Here is a 21,500-nt window from a genome sequence, read left to right on the forward strand (position 1 = left end):
ATTTGATTTGATTTGAAGACGTGCCTTTTACATTCATTCATATCTCTATATCGAGATTGTCTTCTATGAGGCGATGGTGATCGATCACATGAAGGAGTTCTTTATTAGGGGTGAACTTCCTCTATTAGCTAGGTGTTGGTAAAGCTAGAGACGCTCTGTCATGAACTCTCTTTTTGGCTCCTTCAAAAGCCCTATATTTTCCAAAACATCTTCACTCCAAAGCCTTTGTGTCTCACTCCTAATTGAGCGTGACTCCATTTCCTCTTTAATAACAAACATGTGATATAAATTTAAATGACTTTTCAAGTTTCTTCTTGTATTAGGCGTATAACCTTCCTACCTCATATTGTTGGGCCTGCTAAGCGAGATATACCTCCACAATAGTATGATATTATCCGCTTCGGGACGAGCCCGCACGGATTTGTTTTTGGGCTTTTCTCAAAAGGCCTTTATTATTCGAGTTTTCTGGATGCTTATATTCTAGTTATCTGCACCTCCCATAACTGATGTGAGACAACTTCTGACAAACTCCTCCTTTATACATCAGGCTCGACACATATCGAATTTTGCCACCTGGTGTGAAATTTGTCCCCTAGGCCGATACTAGAAGTTTATCTAGATATCTGCTCCTTCTACACCTATACTGGAAGGGCCATTTTCCTCCCCTTAAGCCCATCCTGGGTAGTCCATCAACCTCTTCCTAAGCCCGATCTGGAGCCCACTTGAGATTGTTATGGACCATTTTAACCTGACTCTGATATCACTTGTTAGGGAAACAATACAAGATTTACCTTCTAATACAAAGCACAAACACAAATATATATAACGCAGAAAACCCACGTCCCCACTTGTATTATTAATTAAAATCATTATTAAAAATAAAATCAAACAAACTATGATACTCAAGCTTGCAATACTCAAGCATCCGCCCTCCAAGCGATACCTAAGTCTACATCTTGAGCATACATAACAAACATAATATGACTATGTATATATATAGTCATCTCAAACTTAGCTAAATCAAAATCGATTTCATATTGGGTTGATATCGAACAATTTTCTCCTTAATTTGTGGGTATACCTTTTATAATAATAATTGATTATTATCCATATATGTTTTGAATTACCCACGCTCATGCTACCATTATAATAGAATGATACCACTTGTTGGGCCTGCTAAGCCAAAAGGCCTCGTACTATTGGAGTTATTTGATGTTTATATTCTAGCTATCAATGCCTCCCACAATTGATGTGGGGCATCTCCCAAAAGGCCTCATACAATTGGAGTTATCTGGCTGCTAATATTCTAACTATCCACGCCTCCCAGAAACGATGTGGGACACCTCCTAACACATATGACCAACAACATATCTTTTGCGTCAGAACGGGTGATACATTGTGTTGGCAATGTTGTTTATCATGGTTGACACTTTCGTCTAGAGCCCTACATTGATCTTCACCAAAAGAAGTATTGATGACCAAATGAACACGATTTTATTCATATTGTGATGGATCTTTAACTATGAAGCAAGAAAAATGTTTGTCGGCATTTAACAATATGTGGGATTAGGCTTGTTGAAACATTGTAAACCACTTTTTCAGAAAAATCTTAATTTAACTACAAGTGTCACAGAGGATGCCAAATATTGGATATAAATTCCTTCAGAGATGTGATACCATTATTGGTATATACTGACGGGTTTTGCATAGAGATATGAATAATATATGTGACTTGTATAATTTTTTATGGTATTCTAGACTTTTCTTGAGAGAGCAATGTAGCTAACTAGCTTTGAATTTTGTAATCATTTCACTAGATGGTTACTTACATTTTATAAGGATCAAGTCGACAGAGTTCTTTAGTTTTGAAAAACTTTAATTGATAGAGTTTTACTGTATCCCTTTTTTGAGGGACAAGCCTTCTACATATGTTAAGTATTTTTATGTATCACTAATATATTTGTAGTAAGATTCTTGATAATATAACTAAAATCTACTCGCCACCGCAAAGTATGGGGACTAATATAACTAAAATCTACTCGCCACCACAAAGTATGGGGACTAACATGAATAATGAGTTTACTCCTATATCTTAATTAAAGAATGTGATATGATCTTCGAGTCTGATAGGTGATAGTATTTGCTTTAGTAAATGATTGCATTGATGTATTACTATTTAGTCAAACTATTTGGTATTTAATCCTGGTATGTAATATGTCTAATACATGATAGGTCAATACCCATCACTTAGTATCAAAGCAAATAGTGATAATAATATAATCTCACTTAAATTTATAAGTCAATATATGATATGTTTTATGTATCATTTTATGACCTATACTTGTCACATTCTCTTTCAATCAATTATGTATTCTTTTTTTATTGTGTATCACATGTTCTTTAAAGTTATTATTTGAAGGTTCCCACTATAACACTTACATTGTATTCCCCAAACCACAAATAAATAGGTGAACTGTAGGCTATATTCCTTCGTTATTCTTGTAAGGATAGGCTATACTTCTTAAACTCGCATGTAAGAACAAAATATCTTTTCAAACCTTTTTATGAAGTCTATTTTAAATATAACAATAATATGCTGCTTTAGTTGGTATTTATTAGTGTTTTCGCTACAAGATCGAGAGTGTAAAAAATAAGTTTTTTATCCAAAAGTTTAAAAAATAATTATCATATATAAAAGAGCGCATAAATTAATAAGTTCATGACAACATGTCTAATAAACTTTTTAAAAAGACACTTCACTTTAAATATGACACTTAACTTTAAATATAAAGAAGATATCTAAAATTAATTAGTATAGGCTCCAAGAGGCTCTTTAAAAATTTAGGAGTCACTTCTCTCTCCTCACTTCTAAAAAACATCTAGAAGCTCTTAACTTATTTATGAATATAATATTCAATTACCTCCAATTCTATCCCCAATTTTCCCTCAAATAAGGATAAAATATAAATAAAGTGCAAGTATAAAGAGTAGTGTCGGAATCGTCATGTTATTCGATATATTACTTAGTGAGAGCCATAAATTTATTATTTTCAAATATGAGTTGAAAATTTATTGGAGACGCTCTTAGTACTTTTTGGGAGATTCTGGAAAAAAAAATCATATGAATTTGGTCCAAAATTGTCTAAATATCATACCAATATGAAGGCAATGCATTTGTGAACCTATAGATAATATATTCCTTGGAAAACTCGATGCAACACATGAATTTGATACTTGAACAACCCTTCTCTTAAATAAAACATGACCTTCCCTGAGCTATGTATGTCAAGCATGCGACACAGCACCTACCTGAAAGCTCACAGTACCAGTAATAATTTGAACACAAGGTTCCACACATAGTTCTCCCGTTGCTAGCCTCATTAAGTAATATTCGGTCTTTGGTTAATCATAATGGCCTGGCTTTATTTTTCTTTCCTTTTTCTTTTACTCGACATCATCTTGACGATGAGTTTGTAATTAACTTGTTCAGTTGGTTGTTTGATGAATTGATGTGTGCGCGCGCATATATTTTGTATTGAACTTTTATATGAACCGTAACATGCATGACAGGTTATAATGGAGCGCCCTCAACAAATTTCAAACCAGAATCAAAAAAGCGATGATGGTTCGACTCAGATACCAGCTCCACCTGTCTTTAGTTACGCGGCCATGCCCGTGCTGGTTACACAAAGTCTCAGACCTCCTATATATGTGCCCAAAATACGTAATCCTCAAACACCCCGCCATGCTGAGATTTTCAACAACCTGCAGCAGAAGCCAGGAGGCGGGCTTTCTACCTTGGCACCAAAGCCTCAGCAGAATGAGCACCAGGAGTCATCTGTGCCTATGAAGCCGAAGCCGGAGCCGGAGCCAATGCAGGAAGTTGATGATGAAGACCTTTGATTACTCAAAATGTGGAAATACTCTGCATTTCTGAAGTTTTATGTTCTGCCATTTTTTTTGCATTAATAACAATGGTGCTATTTTCTTTTTCTTTTCTCAGCTGAACTTTTATGTCTCGTTCAAAACGCAAAAGCCAAATGTTTCTATTTTTAGTCAACAACTATTCTAATTTTTATTACAAGTTTAGTTTTAATTAAGCTTGTGTATTATTATTTTAAATATTCTCACATAATTATCTTTTCATTAAACTCATTCACTCTAATTCCATTCTCATATAATTTAATCTTTGCAGGGAATACATGTGACATTCACATGCAATCGAATCTAATTCTTTTTATATTTTTTTCTAGAAAATAGTTGAAGTTATTTTCTTTGCGTTAAAGGTTGCAATTATTAATTTAAGGTGAATTCAATTACTAAAATTTTAAAGTTACATTTGTTATGATTTTAGTTGATTTTAGTTGCAAAGTTGCAAACAATATCTAGAAAAAATTGAATATAAAACTTTTGTTACAAAAATAGAGGTATAGAAAATCTGCCTTTTTACAATGCGGGGGAATATAATCACTTGCCAACAGAAAAAGGCCAAAATATTATTTTATCATAAACTTCCAACAGCCTAACACATCAAAATAGATTCTTACATAAAAGTATAATTAACTGCTATAAAAATGAAGAAACTCGAAAAATCTAACCTTTTTATGATTTGGAGGAGAACTTAAGCCAAACAAACCCTTGCCCAAAAACGATGGTTGTTTCAATCATAACCTGTCCAATTGCCTAAGACATCAAAACAAAATTACCCCACTACTCTGGAATATCAATGGTATGTTGACAATTGCATAACACATGCAAACAAAATTATACAAAAAATTTAAAAGAAAAAAAATCAAGATATAGGGTATTTACCTTTCCTAAGATTTGGAGGAGAACTGAACCCATCCTTTACGATAAAAAGAGACCATGAGCTTCCATTGTCTAATACAACCAACAATATTATATATAAATTTTTTTTTACAACAATAATGATATATATAAAATCTACCTTGCTTGATATGACTTGGAAGAGATTAGAAGCCCCCTTTCGGCCTTTGCCTTGGATAGACCCATGGAGTTCTATGACATCTTCCAACTCTATAGCACATCTAGTTTAGAGAATATATATAGCTTTTATAACAAAATATAGATATACAATGATTCTAACTTTCTTACCATTTGGAGATCGAAATTGCAACCCTTGCGATAGAAAAGGCCTTTACCAATTTCCATGATACGCTTTTAAACTGTCAAACAAGTATTCATTCTATCGTAAGACTAATATAAGTATAGTGTAATAATTCATAACATAACAAAAACATGTATTTTATTGGATTGAGTTTGAGTTATTGTTGGTATGGGTTAAAATATGATACTAAAATATTATGAGTGAAAAGTTTATTTGACCTCAATCTAGGTCGAAATAGTCATCTATGTTGTGGTCGAAGTCATTTCGACATGGACATTCCATCTTCACTTTGTTCGACCTCAATCCAAGTCGAGAAGAAATCCATGTCGAAGTCGAAACACTTTCGACCTAGACAGAACTTCAAGCTATAATTCGACCTCAAACTTGGTGGAAAATGAGTTGGAAATTTGATTCAATTCAAGAAAATTATAAATTTAGAAAAAATGTAATAACATTAGAAAATTTTTAAAATAATTTTGAGAGTTGAGTATTTCTTAAGGCTCAAAAAATTCAAAAAAATTGGAATTAATTCAAGAAAAATTCCAAAAAATAAAGTGTAAGCCAAGAAAAAGTAAAGAAAATGCCTGGAGGCTTCACAAGGGTATACATATGAAGAAGATGGAATTTAGTAAAGTATAGTTTAAACTCTTGACTTCCTGAAAGTGTCTAAAAAACTTCCCTAAGTTAAGGGGCAAATGATATGGGCTAGAATAATAGTTCCGAAAATTAATAGTTAGTTTATGGCCCAAAAAAGAAGTAAGCCCATTAAATAAGGCCTTATCCAGGAATTATTAATTAAATTCGTAATTAATATAAAGGGCATGTTAAGATCTCTTGTATTGAGCCCGGTGGATTGTCAACATTCATGATCCATTATTGTAGATTACCAATTCCTAAGGACTGACATTGAGGACAACCCATCCAAGGTAGTATAAAACCACCAAAAGACCTCAAGAAGGATCCAGAACTAATCTCTTAAAGTTCTGGATAATCACAGACTCATATGGGCCATCTACAAAACCTAAACCAAGTCTATCTCAAAGAGTTAGAAATCACAATATAAAAGGCTCTATCACTCACAACTAAACGGACGTTTTTGGTTTACTAGCCTGAGAGGACGCAGGCATCTGGTAAGGACCGTCTTAGTTTCACTACACAAGAGCTGCCATTGAAGTTTGATGCTTCCGATACATGAGAGCAGCCTCTTGACAGTCACCATTCGCATTTCATCCATATCAATAACTTTCTTAGAAGATGGAGAAAATCTAAAGTCCAACCATTTTGCTAGAAAAGACTCATAAGCTTTAATGTTTTAATCTTCCAACAACCGAAAAGATCTAAAAATTTGTATATAAAACCTTTGTTACAAGAACAGAGGTATAGAAAATCTACCTTCTCTACAATTTGGGGGAGATATAAAACCACTTAACTTTGGAAAATGGCCCAAATCTTATTATGCCGTAAACTTCCAACAACCTAACACATCAAAATAGAATTTTACATGCAAGTATAATTAATTGATAAAAATGAAAGAGCACGAAAAAGTTAACATTTTTACGATATGAAGGGGATCTTAAGCCAAACACCTACCAAAAGTAGAGGAATTTTTCATTTGTAACTTGTCTAACCCTAACACATCAACAAAAAATTACTCATAAATGTTTTATTTATGTAACTTACAGAGAACCAACCTTTATCACGATATAGGGATACAATAAACCCTCTACAAATTATTATCATTGTGACAAAAAAATGTTTCTTATTGTAGTGAGGTTATTGTTCTTTGATTATTGAAATTTTATTATTTTATCTAGTGAATTATAATTTATTATTAACATAATAATTCATGTAAGAGACAGTTATTTATGCAAAATGCAATATTTAGACCAACATTACAAATTAAATATATATTCATACAAGTACCAAAATTAATAAGTTCATTTACCAAATATAGTTAATAATCGGGTAAAACACCGGAATAAAGTTAATGATTTCAAATTATAACAAGTATACACTTATTAAATATTTTAACATTTATTCATTTCTTTGAGATGAAATTATATTCGATTTTCTTAAAAAAATCTCAGCTATGTAGTTGGCAATTTTAAAAAAGTTGTCTAAAAAGTAATTAAATATTATAAAATATGTATTATATCACAACTAAATGAAATTTTATTTTATATTTTTTATCGGGCATTTAAGAACTTTTCTAAAAATTACTCCCTTTGTCCCTCTCATTTATTCACACTTTTTTGGCATTACCGACACGCATTTTAAGGCACGCACAAAACATAACTTCATAACCTTTTTTTGAAGTTTTTCTTCTTTTTTTTTATGAAAATTTAGCTGGTAAATATTTATTCAGAAGAAAAAAGTTCAAAATAATTTATCAAACTATATTTTATGAAAGCATTATAATGGGTGTCGAACACCCGTCTCCCGATGTAAACAATTGAGGGGGACTGAGGGAGTATTATCTTATGCATTTAGCGATATTAATAATTTATCACAATGACCCAAGTTGGGATCGGAAGAAATTTTTATTTGATCAAGATCATTAATTTATTAAATATTTGTTTATTGAGGTTTTACAGTAATCTGAAATCCAACCATTGTGCTTGAAAAGGCCGACGTATTTTTTAGTGGTATCTTTCCAACTGCAGAACAAATGCAAACAAAATTATATAGAAAAAAAATCAAGATATAGAGAATTTACATTTCTTAATATTAGGAAAACTAAAACCCAACTATTGCGACGAAAAGAGACCGTAAGCTTTATTTGCCTAACACAACAAATAATACTATATTTAAAAATTTTGTTACAACAATAAAAATATACATAAAATCTACCTTGCTACGATTTGGAAGAGAATTTAAACCCCCTTTCCATTGAATAGGCCTTTATAACAAAAAATAAATATACAAAGAATATAACTTACCATTTGGAAATCGAAATTGCAACCCTTGCGATAGAATAGGCCTTTATCATTTTCCGTCATACCCTTTTAAACTATGTAAAAAAGTATTCTAACTATCGTATAAATATTAAGTATAGTGTAAATATTCATAAAATAACAAATACAATTATTCTTTTGGATTGAGCTTGAGTTAGTATCATTAACTAGTATCAGATACTTAATGAAGGTGCCTACATACCCTACTACACAGGGTTCATATCCACGTAATTCTTGAATGAATTTTTTTAGTCAGAGTAGTTCTTGACCGATCACTTATAAATAAAAATATATATTTTCGCAAAAAAAGATATTTCTACAATTAATTTATGTTTCTTATGATATATAATAGATCTAATGGTTAACCCTTGATTGTGGCTTGATAAACGATAAAGATGATTATGCAAAGATGATGACGATGATATAATGATATGCATTGATGATGATTATAATATGATGAAAATTAAGATATGAAAAAAAAATGATTAGTAGATGTTGCCTTCCCATTTAACTCATTGCTTATTTATACTCTTATCTCCTCCATCAAATCTAACAATATTAATATATTAGTTCTTTATTACCAAAAAATAAAGATACTAAATATCTTTAAAAAAAATTGAAGTTGGAAAAAATATAAAGTCCACCATTGCGCTAGAAAAGACCGGTAAGGTTTTATGTTTTAATCTTCCAACAACCTAACAGATCAAAAATCCTTTTTTTACAATTTTGGAGAGATTTAAAACCGCTTGCCTTAGAAAAAGGCCATAATCTTATTATGCCTTAATCTTCCAATAGCCTAACACAACAAAATAAAATTTTACATCAAAGTAAAATTTATTGTTATAACTATGGAAAACCATGAAAAATCTAATGTTTTTATGATTTGGAGGGGATCCTAAGCCAAACCCATGCCCAGAGACGAAGACTTTTTTGGTCGTAACTGCATAACATCCAAATAAGAAAATATATAAACTTTTACAAACAAAAAAATGTTATATACTGTTAATGGAGAAATCTAGGAGTTAAAAAGATTGAGGTTGTTATATCAAGATCTGTGGCAATGGCTTCTCGTCGAAATCGGGGGTGGTAATGTGATTAGTGGAGGCTGAGATTGTAGGCTAGGGTTCGTGATTACAAAGAAAATTAAGGTTTTCTCCACAAGTCTCGCTCTCAAGAAATGTTAATGCCTACAATGTGCCTACGTGCCTCTCAGGGATCAAGTCATATATAGTTCTAGTCGCCTAAGAAACCTACTAGAATTCAGTTTCCCCTTCTGCCACTTTCCTGGCAGGGGCCCAATACGATAAGGCCTAGCCATGGGTCTCGAAGCATGTCGGTTGGCTTAGGGCTCTTCGAATCTCACTCGGATTCGGATTCTCCCAACTCGACGTAACCGCCACTCTATGGCTTACCCCAAATGCAAGGGCGCGTCCCAAATGAGGATAACCCACCAGAGTACAAAGTTAGAGCCTTCCGAGTGATATTTTCGAGAAGATCCTACAAGCTCCCCAAGGATGATCCTCTAGAATACAGAGCAATGTCCTCTCTGGTCTTCATCTCCAACCTCCTAACGAGGGTGGCTCATCAGAGTGCGAATTACGATCTTCATTTATCAACAATAGATCCCATCAATACTCAAGGGAGTCCCCCAAGCACAGAATGTTCTCCCTCGCCTTTCAAGCCTGCATACAGTTCATTTCTTCATCAGTGAGCGAGCCCGTCATGGAAGGGCGTCCTTTTTCACTTCAACCATGCTCGGCTCAGATCACGCCCAGAAACACATCTTCAGCCTTCATGTGAATCCAGCACATGCCAAATAGCCCAGAGCGATTTTTGGGTATAACATATACAAATAATCAACCTTTCTTACCCTTGCGATACAAAAGGCTATTATCATTTTCTGTGATATGCTTCTTTCTTACCCTTGCGATACAAAAGGCTATTATCATTTTCTGTGATATGCTTTTAATCTGTCAAACAAGCATTCGTACTATCATATGACTACTATAAGTATAGTGTAAAAATTCATAAGATAACAAAAAGTATATATTCTTTTGGATTGAGCTTTAGTTAGTATCATCAACTAGTATCAAATACTTACTCAAGGTGCCTACGTATCCTTAACGTATTAGTTATATATAATAAGTAATATATAAATTTGTCAAAAAAATATACAATTAATTTATGTGTTTTACAATATATATTAGATCTGAAGGTTAACCCTTGATGGCTGTTATGACCACGACGATGTTGCCTTCCCATCGATTTTACCTGACTTTAATCATGGGCATCGATTAATACAGCTCTTGTGGCTCGACTTCACCTGTTACTATAATTATAAGTAGTTGTCGTCTAAGTACCAGTACAATAGATTATAATTATACCTTACGGAAGTCATCGCTGCTGTGATGCGCGATGTCTTGTTCCAAATACTTCTTAGCGAGCATAATAAGCTTGCATTACCATTAAGGATGGCACTTTCGAGTATCGGGTCGTATTTGGGTAGGGTTAACATACACAGGACAAAAATTTGACCTAACCCAAACCCGTCCTGAAATTTTAATGGGTCAGAATATCCAACCCGAACTCGACCAGCATTACTCACGGATAAGCCGACCCAACCCAACCCATAATAATTTATTAATACATTTTTTTAAGTGATAAATAAATGTCCTTTTCATCCAAATAAACTAAAATTTATTAAATCAAAATAGAATATGTTTTTATAAATAAGTAAGATTTTTATATTATATTATAATATACATAATTTCGGGTCAATATCGGGCAACCCGAATTCAACCCGAAAATGACCCGTTTTCCTAGGTTGATTTTGGGTCAACGCAAATTCGACCCAAACCCAAAAACTCCAACCCGAATTCATACTTTGCGTGTCGAATTCGTGTTGGGTTGAGTTTGATATGATTCATTCGGTCATTTCCTCTACTAATGATATTACAAAAACAACCTCCAAATTCAGTTACGTAGTTTTAAAGGAACTCCTCTTACATACACTCGACCAGAATTCCTGTTAAATTATATGTACTTTTTATAAATAAGTAACATTTTTATATTATAATATAAATAATTTCGGGTCAATATCAGGTAACCCAAACCCAAAAAACTCCAACCTGAATTCGTACTTCTCTGGTTGAATTCATGTTGGGTCGGGCTTGATATTGCCAATCCTACTTGCCTAACATAAAGAAATCATGGGATGATCTGGTGCAAGCAATTTCTATGAGAACTAAATTGTTTCCGGTTAACATCTTCGTAGCTTCTTTTGCCAATTAAGAATCACATTCCTCTGGTCCTGGACTTCAATAATAACACTGCCCGCTGGTCGAATATAGAATACGAATAAAAGAATCGATATGTGACGTTATTGATAATGTCAGAAATGCAAATAGATCAAAGCCCCCTAGTTTAAATTACCTCAAAATTACATGGCAGTTCTGTCCAAAGATTTGAGCAGATCTAGATCTTCTCCATACATGTTGCAGGATAAGTTTCTTTGCGCTGTGAAGCATTTCGTGGGACAAATGCAGGATAAGTAAACCCTTGTTCGTTCCTCATCCTGCAAATGATTAATTGTAGAAAGCTTTATATTAGTAGTAGACGCATGACAAGGACAGAGCTATATATAAAGAGTTTAAAGAATATAGATATGGTTGACGTTCATAGTACGTATGCTTACTACAAAAGATGCCACAAAATTATATGCAACAAGCAGAAAATGTCGAGCTGGGGAGCTCCATTAGTTGTAGCATATTGCTATATTCCAAATAGCAACCATCTAGAAGCACAATTAGAATACATTGAGAGGATAATTATTTTTCCAATCAAAAGAACAGATAAAAATCTTTTGTTTGAGTTTCTCAGCAATCTGCAAGAACCACGCAAGATTCAACTCAGTATTAGAGTGAGTGAAAAGAAAACCAGAAGTACACATACTGTAACAGGATAACACTATGCATACCAAAATTGAAACTTCAGCCCTCTTTTGAGGAGCAAGTGAGCAACAGCATCAACTTCTTAGCGAATGTAATGTCTATGTTCATAACCTAAGGAGTAGTCCAAATTTCTCGTGATTGCTGCCACCCAGATATGATTCATTCGGTCATTTCCTCTCCTAATGATATTACAAAAACCAACCAGCAAATTAAGTTACGTAATTAGTTTTAAAGGAACTCCTGTTACATACACTCGACCAAAACTCCTATTAAATATATGTACGTCTATAAATATGTCAGATTTTTATATTATAATATAATATACATAATTTCGGGTCAATATCGGGTAACCCGAAGTCAACCCCAAAATGACCCGTTTTTCCGGGTTGATTTTGGGTCAACGTGAATTCGACCCGAACCTGATAAACTCCAACCCGAATTCATACTTTGCGGGTCGAATTCGTGTTGGGTCGGGTTTAGTATTGCCACCCCTACTTATCATAACGAGATCATGGGATGATCTGGTGCAAGCAATTTCTATGAGAACTAACTTGTTTACGGTTAACATCTTCGTAGCTTCTTTTGCCAAATATGCATCATATTCCTCTGGTAAAGGACTTCAATAATAACACTGCCCGCTGCTTGAATATATAATACAATAAAAGGATGGATATGTGAAGTTACTGGTAGTGCCAGAAATGCAAATAGATCAAAGCCCCCTAGTTTAAATTACCTCAAAATTACATGACAGTTCTGTCCAAAGATTTGAGCAGATCTAGATCTTCTCCATACATGTTGCAGGATAAGTTTGTTTGCGGCGCTTTGCGGTGTGAATCATTTCGTGAGACAAATGCAGGATGAGTAAAGCCTCATTCATTCCTCATCCTGCATTGTTGAAAGCTTTATATTGGTCTTAGACGCATGAGGAGAGAGCAATATATAGACAGTTTAAAGAATATAGATATGGTTGACGTTCATAGTACGTATACTTACTACACAAGATGCCACAAAGTTGTGTGCAGCAAGCAGAAAATATCGAGCTGTCGAGCTCCATTGCTTGTAACTTTTTGCTATATGCCAAATAGCTAGCATCTAGAAGTACAATTAGAATAACATTGGGAGATTAATTATTTTTCTAATCAAAAGAATAGATAAAAATCTTTTTTTTGAGTTTCTCAACAGTCTACAAGAACCACAACAAGATTCAAATCGGTATTAGAGGGAGTGTAAAGAAAACCAGAAGCACACATACTGTAACAGGATAACACTATGCATACCAAAATTGAAACTTCAGCCCTCTTTTGAGGAGCAACAGCATCAACTTCTTGGCGAATGTAATGTCTATGTTCATAACTTAAGGAGTAGTCCAAATTTTTCGTGATTGCTGCCACCCAGATATGATTCATTCGGTCATTTCCTCTCCTAATGATATTACAAAAACCAACCTGCAAATTCAGTTACGTAATTAGTTTTAAAGGAACTCCCGTTACATACACTCGACCAGAACTCCTATTAAATATATGTACTTCTATAAATAAGTCAGATTTTTATATTATAATATAATATACATAATTTCTGGTAACCCGAATTCAACCCGAAAATGACCCGTTTTTCCGGGTTGATTTTGGGTCAACGTGAATTCGACCCAAACCTGATAAACTCCAACCCGAATTCATACTTTGCGGGTCGAATTCGTGTTGGGTCGGGTTTAGTATTGCCACCCATACTTAGCATAACGAGATCATGGGATGATCTGGTGCAAGCAATTTCTATGAGAACTAACTTGTTTACTTTACGGTTAACATCTTCGTAGCTTCTTTCGCCAAATATGCATCATATACCTCTGGTAAAGGACTTCAATAATAACACCGCCCGCTGGTTGAATATATAATACAATAAAAGGATGGATATGTGAAGTTACTGGTAGTGCCAGAAGTGGAAATAGATCAAAGCACCCTAGTTTAAATTACCTCAAAATTACATGACAGTTCTGTCCAAAGATTTGAGCAGATCTAGATCTTCTCCATACATGTTGCAGGATAAGTTTGTTTGCGGCGCTTTGCGCTGTGAATCATTTCGTGAGACAAATGCAGGATAAGTAAAGCCTCGTTCGTTCCTCATCCTGCATTGTTGAAAGCTTTATATTAGTATTAGACGCATGAGGAGAGAGCTATATATAAACAGTTTAAAGAATATAGATATGGTTGACGTTCATAGTACGTATACCTACTACACAAGATGCCACAAAGTTGTATGCAGCAAGCAGAAAATGTTGAGCTGTCGAGCTCCATTACTTGTAACTTTTTGCTATATGCCGAATAGCTAGCATCTAGAAGTACAATTAGAATAACATTGAGAGGATAATTATTTTTCTAATCAAAAGAATAGATAAAAATCTTTTGTTTGAGTTTCTCAACAGTCTACAAGAACCACAACAAGATTCAAATCGGTATTAGAGTGAGTGAAAAGAAAACCAGAAGCACACATACTGTCACAGGATAACACTATGCATACCAAAATTGAAACTTCAGCCCTCTTTTGAGGAGCAACAACATCAACTTCTTGGCGAATGTAATGTCTATGTTCATAACCTGAGTAGTCCAAATTTTTCGTGATTGCTGCCACCCAGATATGATTTATTCGGTCATTTCCTCTCCTAATGATATTACAAAAACCAACCTGCAAATTCAGTTACGTAATTAGTTTTAAAGGAACTCCTGTTACATACACTCGACCAGAACTCCTATTAAATATATGTACTTCTATAAATAAGTCAGATTTTTATATTATAATATAATATACATAATTTCGGGTAACCCGAAAATGACCCGTTTTTCCAGGTTGATTTTGGGTCAACGTAAATTCGACCCAAACCTGATAAACTCCAACCCGAATTCATACTTTGCGGGTCAAATTCGTGTTGGGTCGGGTTTAGTATTGCCACCCCTACTTATCATAACGAGATCATGGGATGATCTGGTACAAGCAATTTCTATGAGAACTAACTTGTTTACGGTTAACATCTTCGTAGCTTCTTTTGCCAAATATGCATCATATTCCTCTGGTAAAGGACTTCAATAATAACACTGCCTGCTGGATGAATATATAATACTAATAAAAGGATGGATATGTGAAGTTACTGATAGTGCCAGAAATGCAAATAGATCAAAGCCCCCTAGTTTAAATTACCACAAAATTACATGACAGTTCTGTCCAAAGATTTGAGCAGATCTAGATCTTCTCCATACATTTTGCAGGATAAGTTTGTTTGCGCTGTGAAGCATTTCGTGAGACAATTGCAGGATAAGTAAAGCCTCGTTCGTTCCTCATCCTGCATTGTTGAAAGCTTTATATTAGTATTAGACGCATGAGGAGAGAGCTATATATAAACAGTTTAAAGAATAGATATGGTTGACGTTCATAGTACGTATACTTTCTACACAAGATGCCACAAAGTTGTATGCAGCAAGCAGAAAATGTCGAGCTGTCGAGCTCATTACTTGTAACTTTTTGCTATATGCCAAATAGCTAGCATCTAGAAGTACAATTAGAATAACATTGAGAGGATAATTATTTTTCCAATCAAAAGAATAGATAAAATTCTTTTGTTTGAGTTTCTCAACAGTCTACAAGAACCACAACAAGATTCAAATCGGTATTAGAGTGAGTGAAAAGAAAACCAGAAGCACACATACTGTAACAGGATAACACAATGCATACCAAAATTGAAACTTCAGCCCTCTTTTGAGGAGCAACAGCAGAAACTTCTTGGCGAATGTGATGTCTATGTTCATAACCTAAGGAGTAGTCCAAATTTTTCGTGATTGCTGCCACCCAGATATGATTCATTCGGTCATTTCCTCTCCTAATGATATTACAAAAACCAACCTGCAAATTCAGTTACGTAATTAGTTTTAAAGGAACTCCTGTTATGTACACTCGACCAGAACTCCTATTAAATATATGTACTTCTATAAGTAAGTCATATTTTTATATTATAATATACATAACTCAGGTCATTATCGGGGAACCCGAATTCAACCCGAAAATGACCTATTTTTCCGGGTTGATTTTGGGTCAACGCGAATTCGACCCAAACCCTAAAAACTCCAACCCGAATTCATACTTTGCGGGTCGAATTCGTGTAGGGTCGGGGTTGATATTGCCACCCCTACTTATCTTAATGAGATCGTGGGATGATCTGGTGCACGCAATTTCTATGAGAACGAACTTGTTTACGGTTAACAACTTCGTAGCTTCTTTTGCCAAATATGCATCACATTCCTCTGGTACTGGACTTCAATAATAACACTGCCTGCTGGATGAATATATAATACAAATAAAAGGATGGATATGTGAAGTTACTGATAGTGCCAGAAATGCAAATAGATCAAAGCCCCCTAGTTTAAATTACCTCACAATTACATGACCGTTCTGTCCAAAGATTTGAGCAGATCTAGATCTTCTCCATACATGTTGCAGGATAAGTTTCTTAGCGCTGTGAAGCATTTCGTGGGAAAAATGCAGGATAAGTAAAGCCTTGTTCGTTCCTCATCCTGCAAATGATTAATTGTAGAAAGCTTTATATTAGTAGTAGACGCATGACAAGGAGAGAGCTATATATAAAGAGTTTAAAGAATATAGATATGGTTGACGTTCATAGTACGTATACTTACTACAAAAGATGCCACAAAATTATATGCAACAAGCAGAAAATGTCGAGCTGGGGAGCTCCATTAGTTGTAACTTTTTGCTATTTGCCGTAGGTAGCATCTAGAAATACAATTAGAATAACATTGAGAGGATAATTATTTTTCCAATCAAAAGAATAGGTAAAAATCTTTTGTTTGAGTTTCTCAGCAGTCTCCAAGAACCACGCAAGATTCAACTCGGTATTAGAGTGAGTGAACAGAAAACCAGAAGCACACATACAGTAACAGGATAACACTATGCATACAATTCTTGAAACTTTAGCCCACTTTTGACAAGCAACAGCAGCACCATCTCGGGGAATGTAATGTATGTTCATAACCTAAGTAGTAGTACATATTTTCGTGATTGCTGCCACACAGATAAGATTCATTCGGTCACTTCCTCTCCTAATGATATAACAAAAACCAACCTGCAAATTCAGTTACGTAATTAGTTTTAAAGGAACTCCTATTACATACACTCGACCAGAACTCCTATTAAATATATGTACTTCTTATAAGTAAGATTTTTATATTATAATATAATATACATAATTTCGGGTCAATATCGGGTAACCCGAATCCAACCCGAAAATGACCCTTTTTCCGGGTTGATTTTGGGTCCACATGAATTCGACCCAAACCTGATAAACTCCAACCCGAATTCATACTTTGCGGGTCGAATTCGTGTTGGGTCGGGTTTGATATTGCCACCCCTACTTATCATAAAGAGATCATGGGATGATCTGGTCCAAGCAATTTCTATGAGAACTAACTTGTTTGCGGTTAACATCTTCGCAGCTTCTTTTGCCAGATTTGGATCACATTCCTCTGGTACTGGACTTCAATAATAACACTGCCTGCAGGTTGAATATATAATACGAATAAAAGGATAGATATGTGACGTTACTGATATTGCCAGAAATGCAAATAGATCAAAGCCCCCTAGTTTAAATTACCTCAAAATTACATGACAGTTCTGTCCAAAGATTTGAGCAGATCTAGATCTTCTCCATACATGTTGCAGGATAAGTTTCTATGCGCTGTGAAGCATTTCGTGAGCCAAATGCGGGATATGTAAAGCCTTGTTTGTTCCTCATCCTGCAAATGATTAATTGTAGAAAGCTTTATATTGGTATTAGAAGCATGAGAAGGAGAGAGCTATATATAAAGAGTTTAAAGAATATAGATATGGTTGGCGTTCATAGTACGTATACTTACTACACAAGATGCCACAAAATTGTATGCAGCAAGCAGAAAATGTCGAGCTGGGGAGCTCCTTTAGTTGTAGCATTTTGCTATATTCCAAATAGCTAGCATTTAGAAGTACAATTAGAATAACATTGAGAGGATAATTATTTTTCCAATCAAAAGAATAGATAAAAATCTTTTGTTTGATTTTTTCAACAGTCTCCAGCAACCACGCAAGATTCAAATCGGTATTAGAGTGAGTGAACAGAAAACCTGAAGCACACATACTGTAACAGGATAAAACTATGCATACCAATCTTGAAACTTCAGACTGCTTTTGAGAAGCAACAGCAGCACCATCTTGGCGAATGTAATGTCTATGTTCATAACCCAAGGAGTAGTCCAAATTTTCGTGATTGCTGCCACCCAGATATGATTCATTCGGTCATTTCCTCTCCTGATGATATTACAAAAACCAACCTGCAAATTCAGTTACGTAATTAGTTTTAAAGGAACTCCTATTGCTTACACTCGACCAGAACTCATATGAAATATATGTATTTAATAAAAAGACATGTCTGGGGACCAGAATTCGTGTTCGGTCGGGTTTCATATTGCCACCCCTACTTATCATAAAGAGATCATGGGCTGATCTGGTGCAAGCTATTTCTATGAGAACTAACTTGTTTACGGTTAACATCTTCTTAGCTTCTTTTGCCAAATATGCATCACATTCCTCTGGTACTGGACTTCAATAATAAGACTGCTTGCTGGTTGAATATAAAATACGAATAAAAGGATGGATATATGATGTTACTGATATTTCCAGAAATGCAAATAGATCAAAGCCCCCTAGTTTAAATTACCTCAAAATTACATGAAAGTTCTGTCTAAAGATTTGAGCAGATCTAGATCTTCTCCATACATGTTGCAGGATAAGTTTCTTTGCGCTGTGAAGCATTTCGTGAGCCAAATGCAGGACAAGTAAAGCCTTGTTTGTTCCTCATCCTGCAAATTATTAATTGGAGAAAGTTTTATATTAGTATTAGACGCATGAGAAGGAGAGAGTTATATATAAAGAGTTTAAAGAATATAGATATGGTTGACGTTCATAGTACGTATACTTACTACACAAGATGCCACAAAATGGTATGCAGCAAACAGAAAAAGTCGAGCTGGGGAGCTCCATTAGTTGTAACTTTTTGCTATATGCCATAGCTAGCATCTAGAAGTACAATTAGAATAACATTGAGAGGATAATTATTTATCTAATCAAAAGAATCGATAAAAATATTTTGTTTGAGTTTCTCAACAGTTTCCAAGAACCACAACAAGATTCAAATGGGTATTAAAATGAGTGAAGAGGAAACCAGAAGCACACATACTGTAACAGGATAATACTATGCATACCAATCTTGAAACTTCAGCTTGCTTTTGATAAGCAACCGCAGCACCTTCTCGGCGAATGTAATGTCTATGTTCATAACCTAAGCAGTAGTCCAAATTTTTGTGATTGCTGCCACCCAGATATGATTCATTAGGTCATTTCCTCTCCTAATGATATTACAAAAACCAACCTGCAAATTCATTTACGTAATTAGTTTTAAAGGAACTCCTATTACATACACTCGACCAGAACAAATGAGAAATGAGAACTTATTATTTAAATAGATCCATATGCCTGTAGAATTCTCATTTTATAGAATACGTATATTAAAACAATTCAAAACATACAGACGACGAGGTTAATAATAGACATTGAATAATCATGTTGTATAATGTACATATAACTTGACAGAATGCTCTATCACTCCTCAGTCAATGAGTCATATTGTCATATCAACTATAAAGTGGCACCAATCATGTTATATGTACAGTTGGATAAAAAATAAAGCTCCATCAGTCCTGAGAAAATGAGTCACATTGTCATACTAAGCGGTTCAAACTTGGTAATGAGTCATATTGATATCGTCATATTAAGTGATACCAATCTTTTTAACTTTATCTTGTAATTAATTAAACCCTATATTAAGCACTTTATAGCTTAAGTAGTACTAGGGACGCAATTAGCATACAGTTAAATAATTGATTATACATAATTCTCCATATGAGTTTACTTATTTAATTAGAGGAATGGGTTTCTCTTATCCATCTGATGACATATAGTACCTACTACTTCTTGTAAGATTAAATTAATTTGCAAAATGTATGATAAGAAATATTACATTATAAACACATATAATACAACAGCCTCCATTGCTTGCAAGGAAATAATGTGTATAAGTAGAGTGCTATCGTTAGCTCACAAAGTCACAATTGATCCCACAAAGTTATAGCTGATTGTTAGATATAAATCATGGCCACTAGTTGGTGTGCACAAGCTAATTACAAACAATTCATTTGATGGTCTTTTGGAATGTGATTTATGCACTGAGTAAATGGTCGCGAAAACCCATTGCTTTTTTTTATTAGCAGTTGCCTACACCCCTGGCCATTAAAACGACAAGTCCAGCAATATCAAATTCGCTGAAGAATCCCATGGAACATGTGAGATAGCAAATATAGTCCCTTTGTAAAATTAAACGTTGTGCATTGATAGGGAGAAATGTTACCTGGAGAGAGGAACTTCATCGAAAATGTACAACAATACAGGTTTCCGCGGTTTGAAACAGGCCTGCCCAGGACAGTTGTGACCTACTAGATAAAGGATCTAGAGGCAGGTCAAAAGAAAATGGGACTTACTGATACTGTTCAATGGCCGAGGAAAATAACTACCGCCTTTTGGTGGTACCTGAACCATAACTAAATGCTACAATCCCTGAAACAGCGTATGCATGTCCTTCAACCAACTCTAACTTCTGCAACCGCACAGAGTAAATCCACCTGAGAATTAGTGAAACTCAAAAGAATCTGAAAAAAGAAATAAACGGCAGAAAAGAGAAAATCTATGGGATAAATTGACGTAGTAATATATACTGCAGGGTGCACTTGTAATCACCTGTTGCTCAGTCGAGTTTGAAATCGGAAGCAAGCTTTTTCGCGGGTAACACTTCTCCTGACCAATTTAGTGGTTAACCAGACTACAATCAATCTCATAAATGGGGTGACATCCCTCCCATTTAGACCAGAATTTTTAAAAGCTTCTTTAGTAGATTGATGCATGTTTGAGTTCCTTGTTTCCAAATCATACCAAATATAAATTTAACTTTTCTACATTAACATTACAAAGAAGCTCTAGTTTGATAAACAGACAAAGATTTTAGTTGCTTTGAACTCATCCAGCCATCAGATTTTCTGGTTCAGTCGATGCTTAGAGAATCTTAAGATTTTTTGCGCTTTTTCACTTTCGTCACTTTTTACAAGTATACCTGCATCCGCCCTCTGTAACTAAGACATAACTCCTGCAACATCCGCGCCTGCATTAAGCTACAAGTAATGTAAATACGTATTTAAAAAATATCAACATTAAGGGTGTGTTTGGCTAAGACTTAAAGCCGGCTTCCGACTTTATAAGTTAGAAGCACTTATTGCGTATCGTGCGCGTAAAAAATCAAGAAACACTTATAAAAAGCTGAGAATACTAGCT

General features: G+C 34.5%; 1 protein-coding gene across 3 annotated transcripts in view; it reads right to left on the reverse strand.

Annotated features, from left to right (window-relative positions):
* LOC108214465 (uncharacterized) overlaps positions 1 to 21,500 on the reverse strand; it is a 36,950-nt gene that overhangs the window by 9,655 nt on the left and 5,795 nt on the right. The window contains exons 11-40 of one of the 3 annotated variants that reach the window (XM_064090445.1): positions 20,913 to 21,330; positions 20,657 to 20,797; positions 20,527 to 20,588; positions 19,325 to 19,491; positions 19,043 to 19,139; positions 18,781 to 18,922; positions 18,228 to 18,371; positions 17,945 to 18,036; positions 17,683 to 17,824; positions 17,500 to 17,583; positions 16,709 to 17,154; positions 16,447 to 16,588; positions 16,264 to 16,347; positions 15,753 to 15,920; positions 15,222 to 15,363; positions 15,039 to 15,122; positions 14,547 to 14,711; positions 14,259 to 14,361; positions 14,003 to 14,154; positions 13,310 to 13,477; positions 13,026 to 13,124; positions 12,766 to 12,917; positions 12,584 to 12,670; positions 12,059 to 12,211; positions 11,777 to 11,965; positions 11,515 to 11,656; positions 5,116 to 5,186; positions 4,949 to 5,037; positions 4,813 to 4,881; positions 4,599 to 4,683 (exon numbers count right to left, since the gene is read on the reverse strand). In XM_064090445.1, the coding sequence (XP_063946515.1) occupies positions 17,820 to 17,824; positions 17,945 to 18,036; positions 18,228 to 18,371; positions 18,781 to 18,875 (336 nt within the window). In that variant the 5' untranslated portion in view covers positions 18,876 to 18,922; positions 19,043 to 19,139; positions 19,325 to 19,491; ... (1 more) ...; positions 20,657 to 20,797; positions 20,913 to 21,330 and the 3' untranslated portion in view covers positions 4,599 to 4,683; positions 4,813 to 4,881; positions 4,949 to 5,037; ... (17 more) ...; positions 17,500 to 17,583; positions 17,683 to 17,819. Of the gene's footprint in view, positions 1 to 4,598; positions 4,684 to 4,812; positions 4,882 to 4,948; positions 5,038 to 5,115; positions 5,187 to 11,514; positions 11,657 to 11,776; positions 11,966 to 12,058; positions 12,212 to 12,583; positions 12,671 to 12,765; positions 12,918 to 13,025; positions 13,125 to 13,309; positions 13,478 to 14,002; positions 14,155 to 14,258; positions 14,362 to 14,546; positions 14,712 to 15,038; positions 15,123 to 15,221; positions 15,364 to 15,752; positions 15,921 to 16,263; positions 16,348 to 16,446; positions 16,589 to 16,708; positions 17,155 to 17,499; positions 17,584 to 17,682; positions 17,825 to 17,944; positions 18,037 to 18,227; positions 18,395 to 18,597; positions 18,685 to 18,780; positions 18,923 to 19,042; positions 19,140 to 19,324; positions 20,798 to 20,912; positions 21,331 to 21,500 lie in introns of all 3 variants that reach the window. The other 2 variants (XR_010290385.1, XR_010290386.1) reach the window with 2 other exon arrangements.

Source organism: Daucus carota, chromosome 3 (assembly GCF_001625215.2).
Source record: "Daucus carota subsp. sativus chromosome 3, DH1 v3.0, whole genome shotgun sequence".
Taxonomy (NCBI): Eukaryota; Viridiplantae; Streptophyta; class Magnoliopsida; order Apiales; family Apiaceae; genus Daucus; species Daucus carota.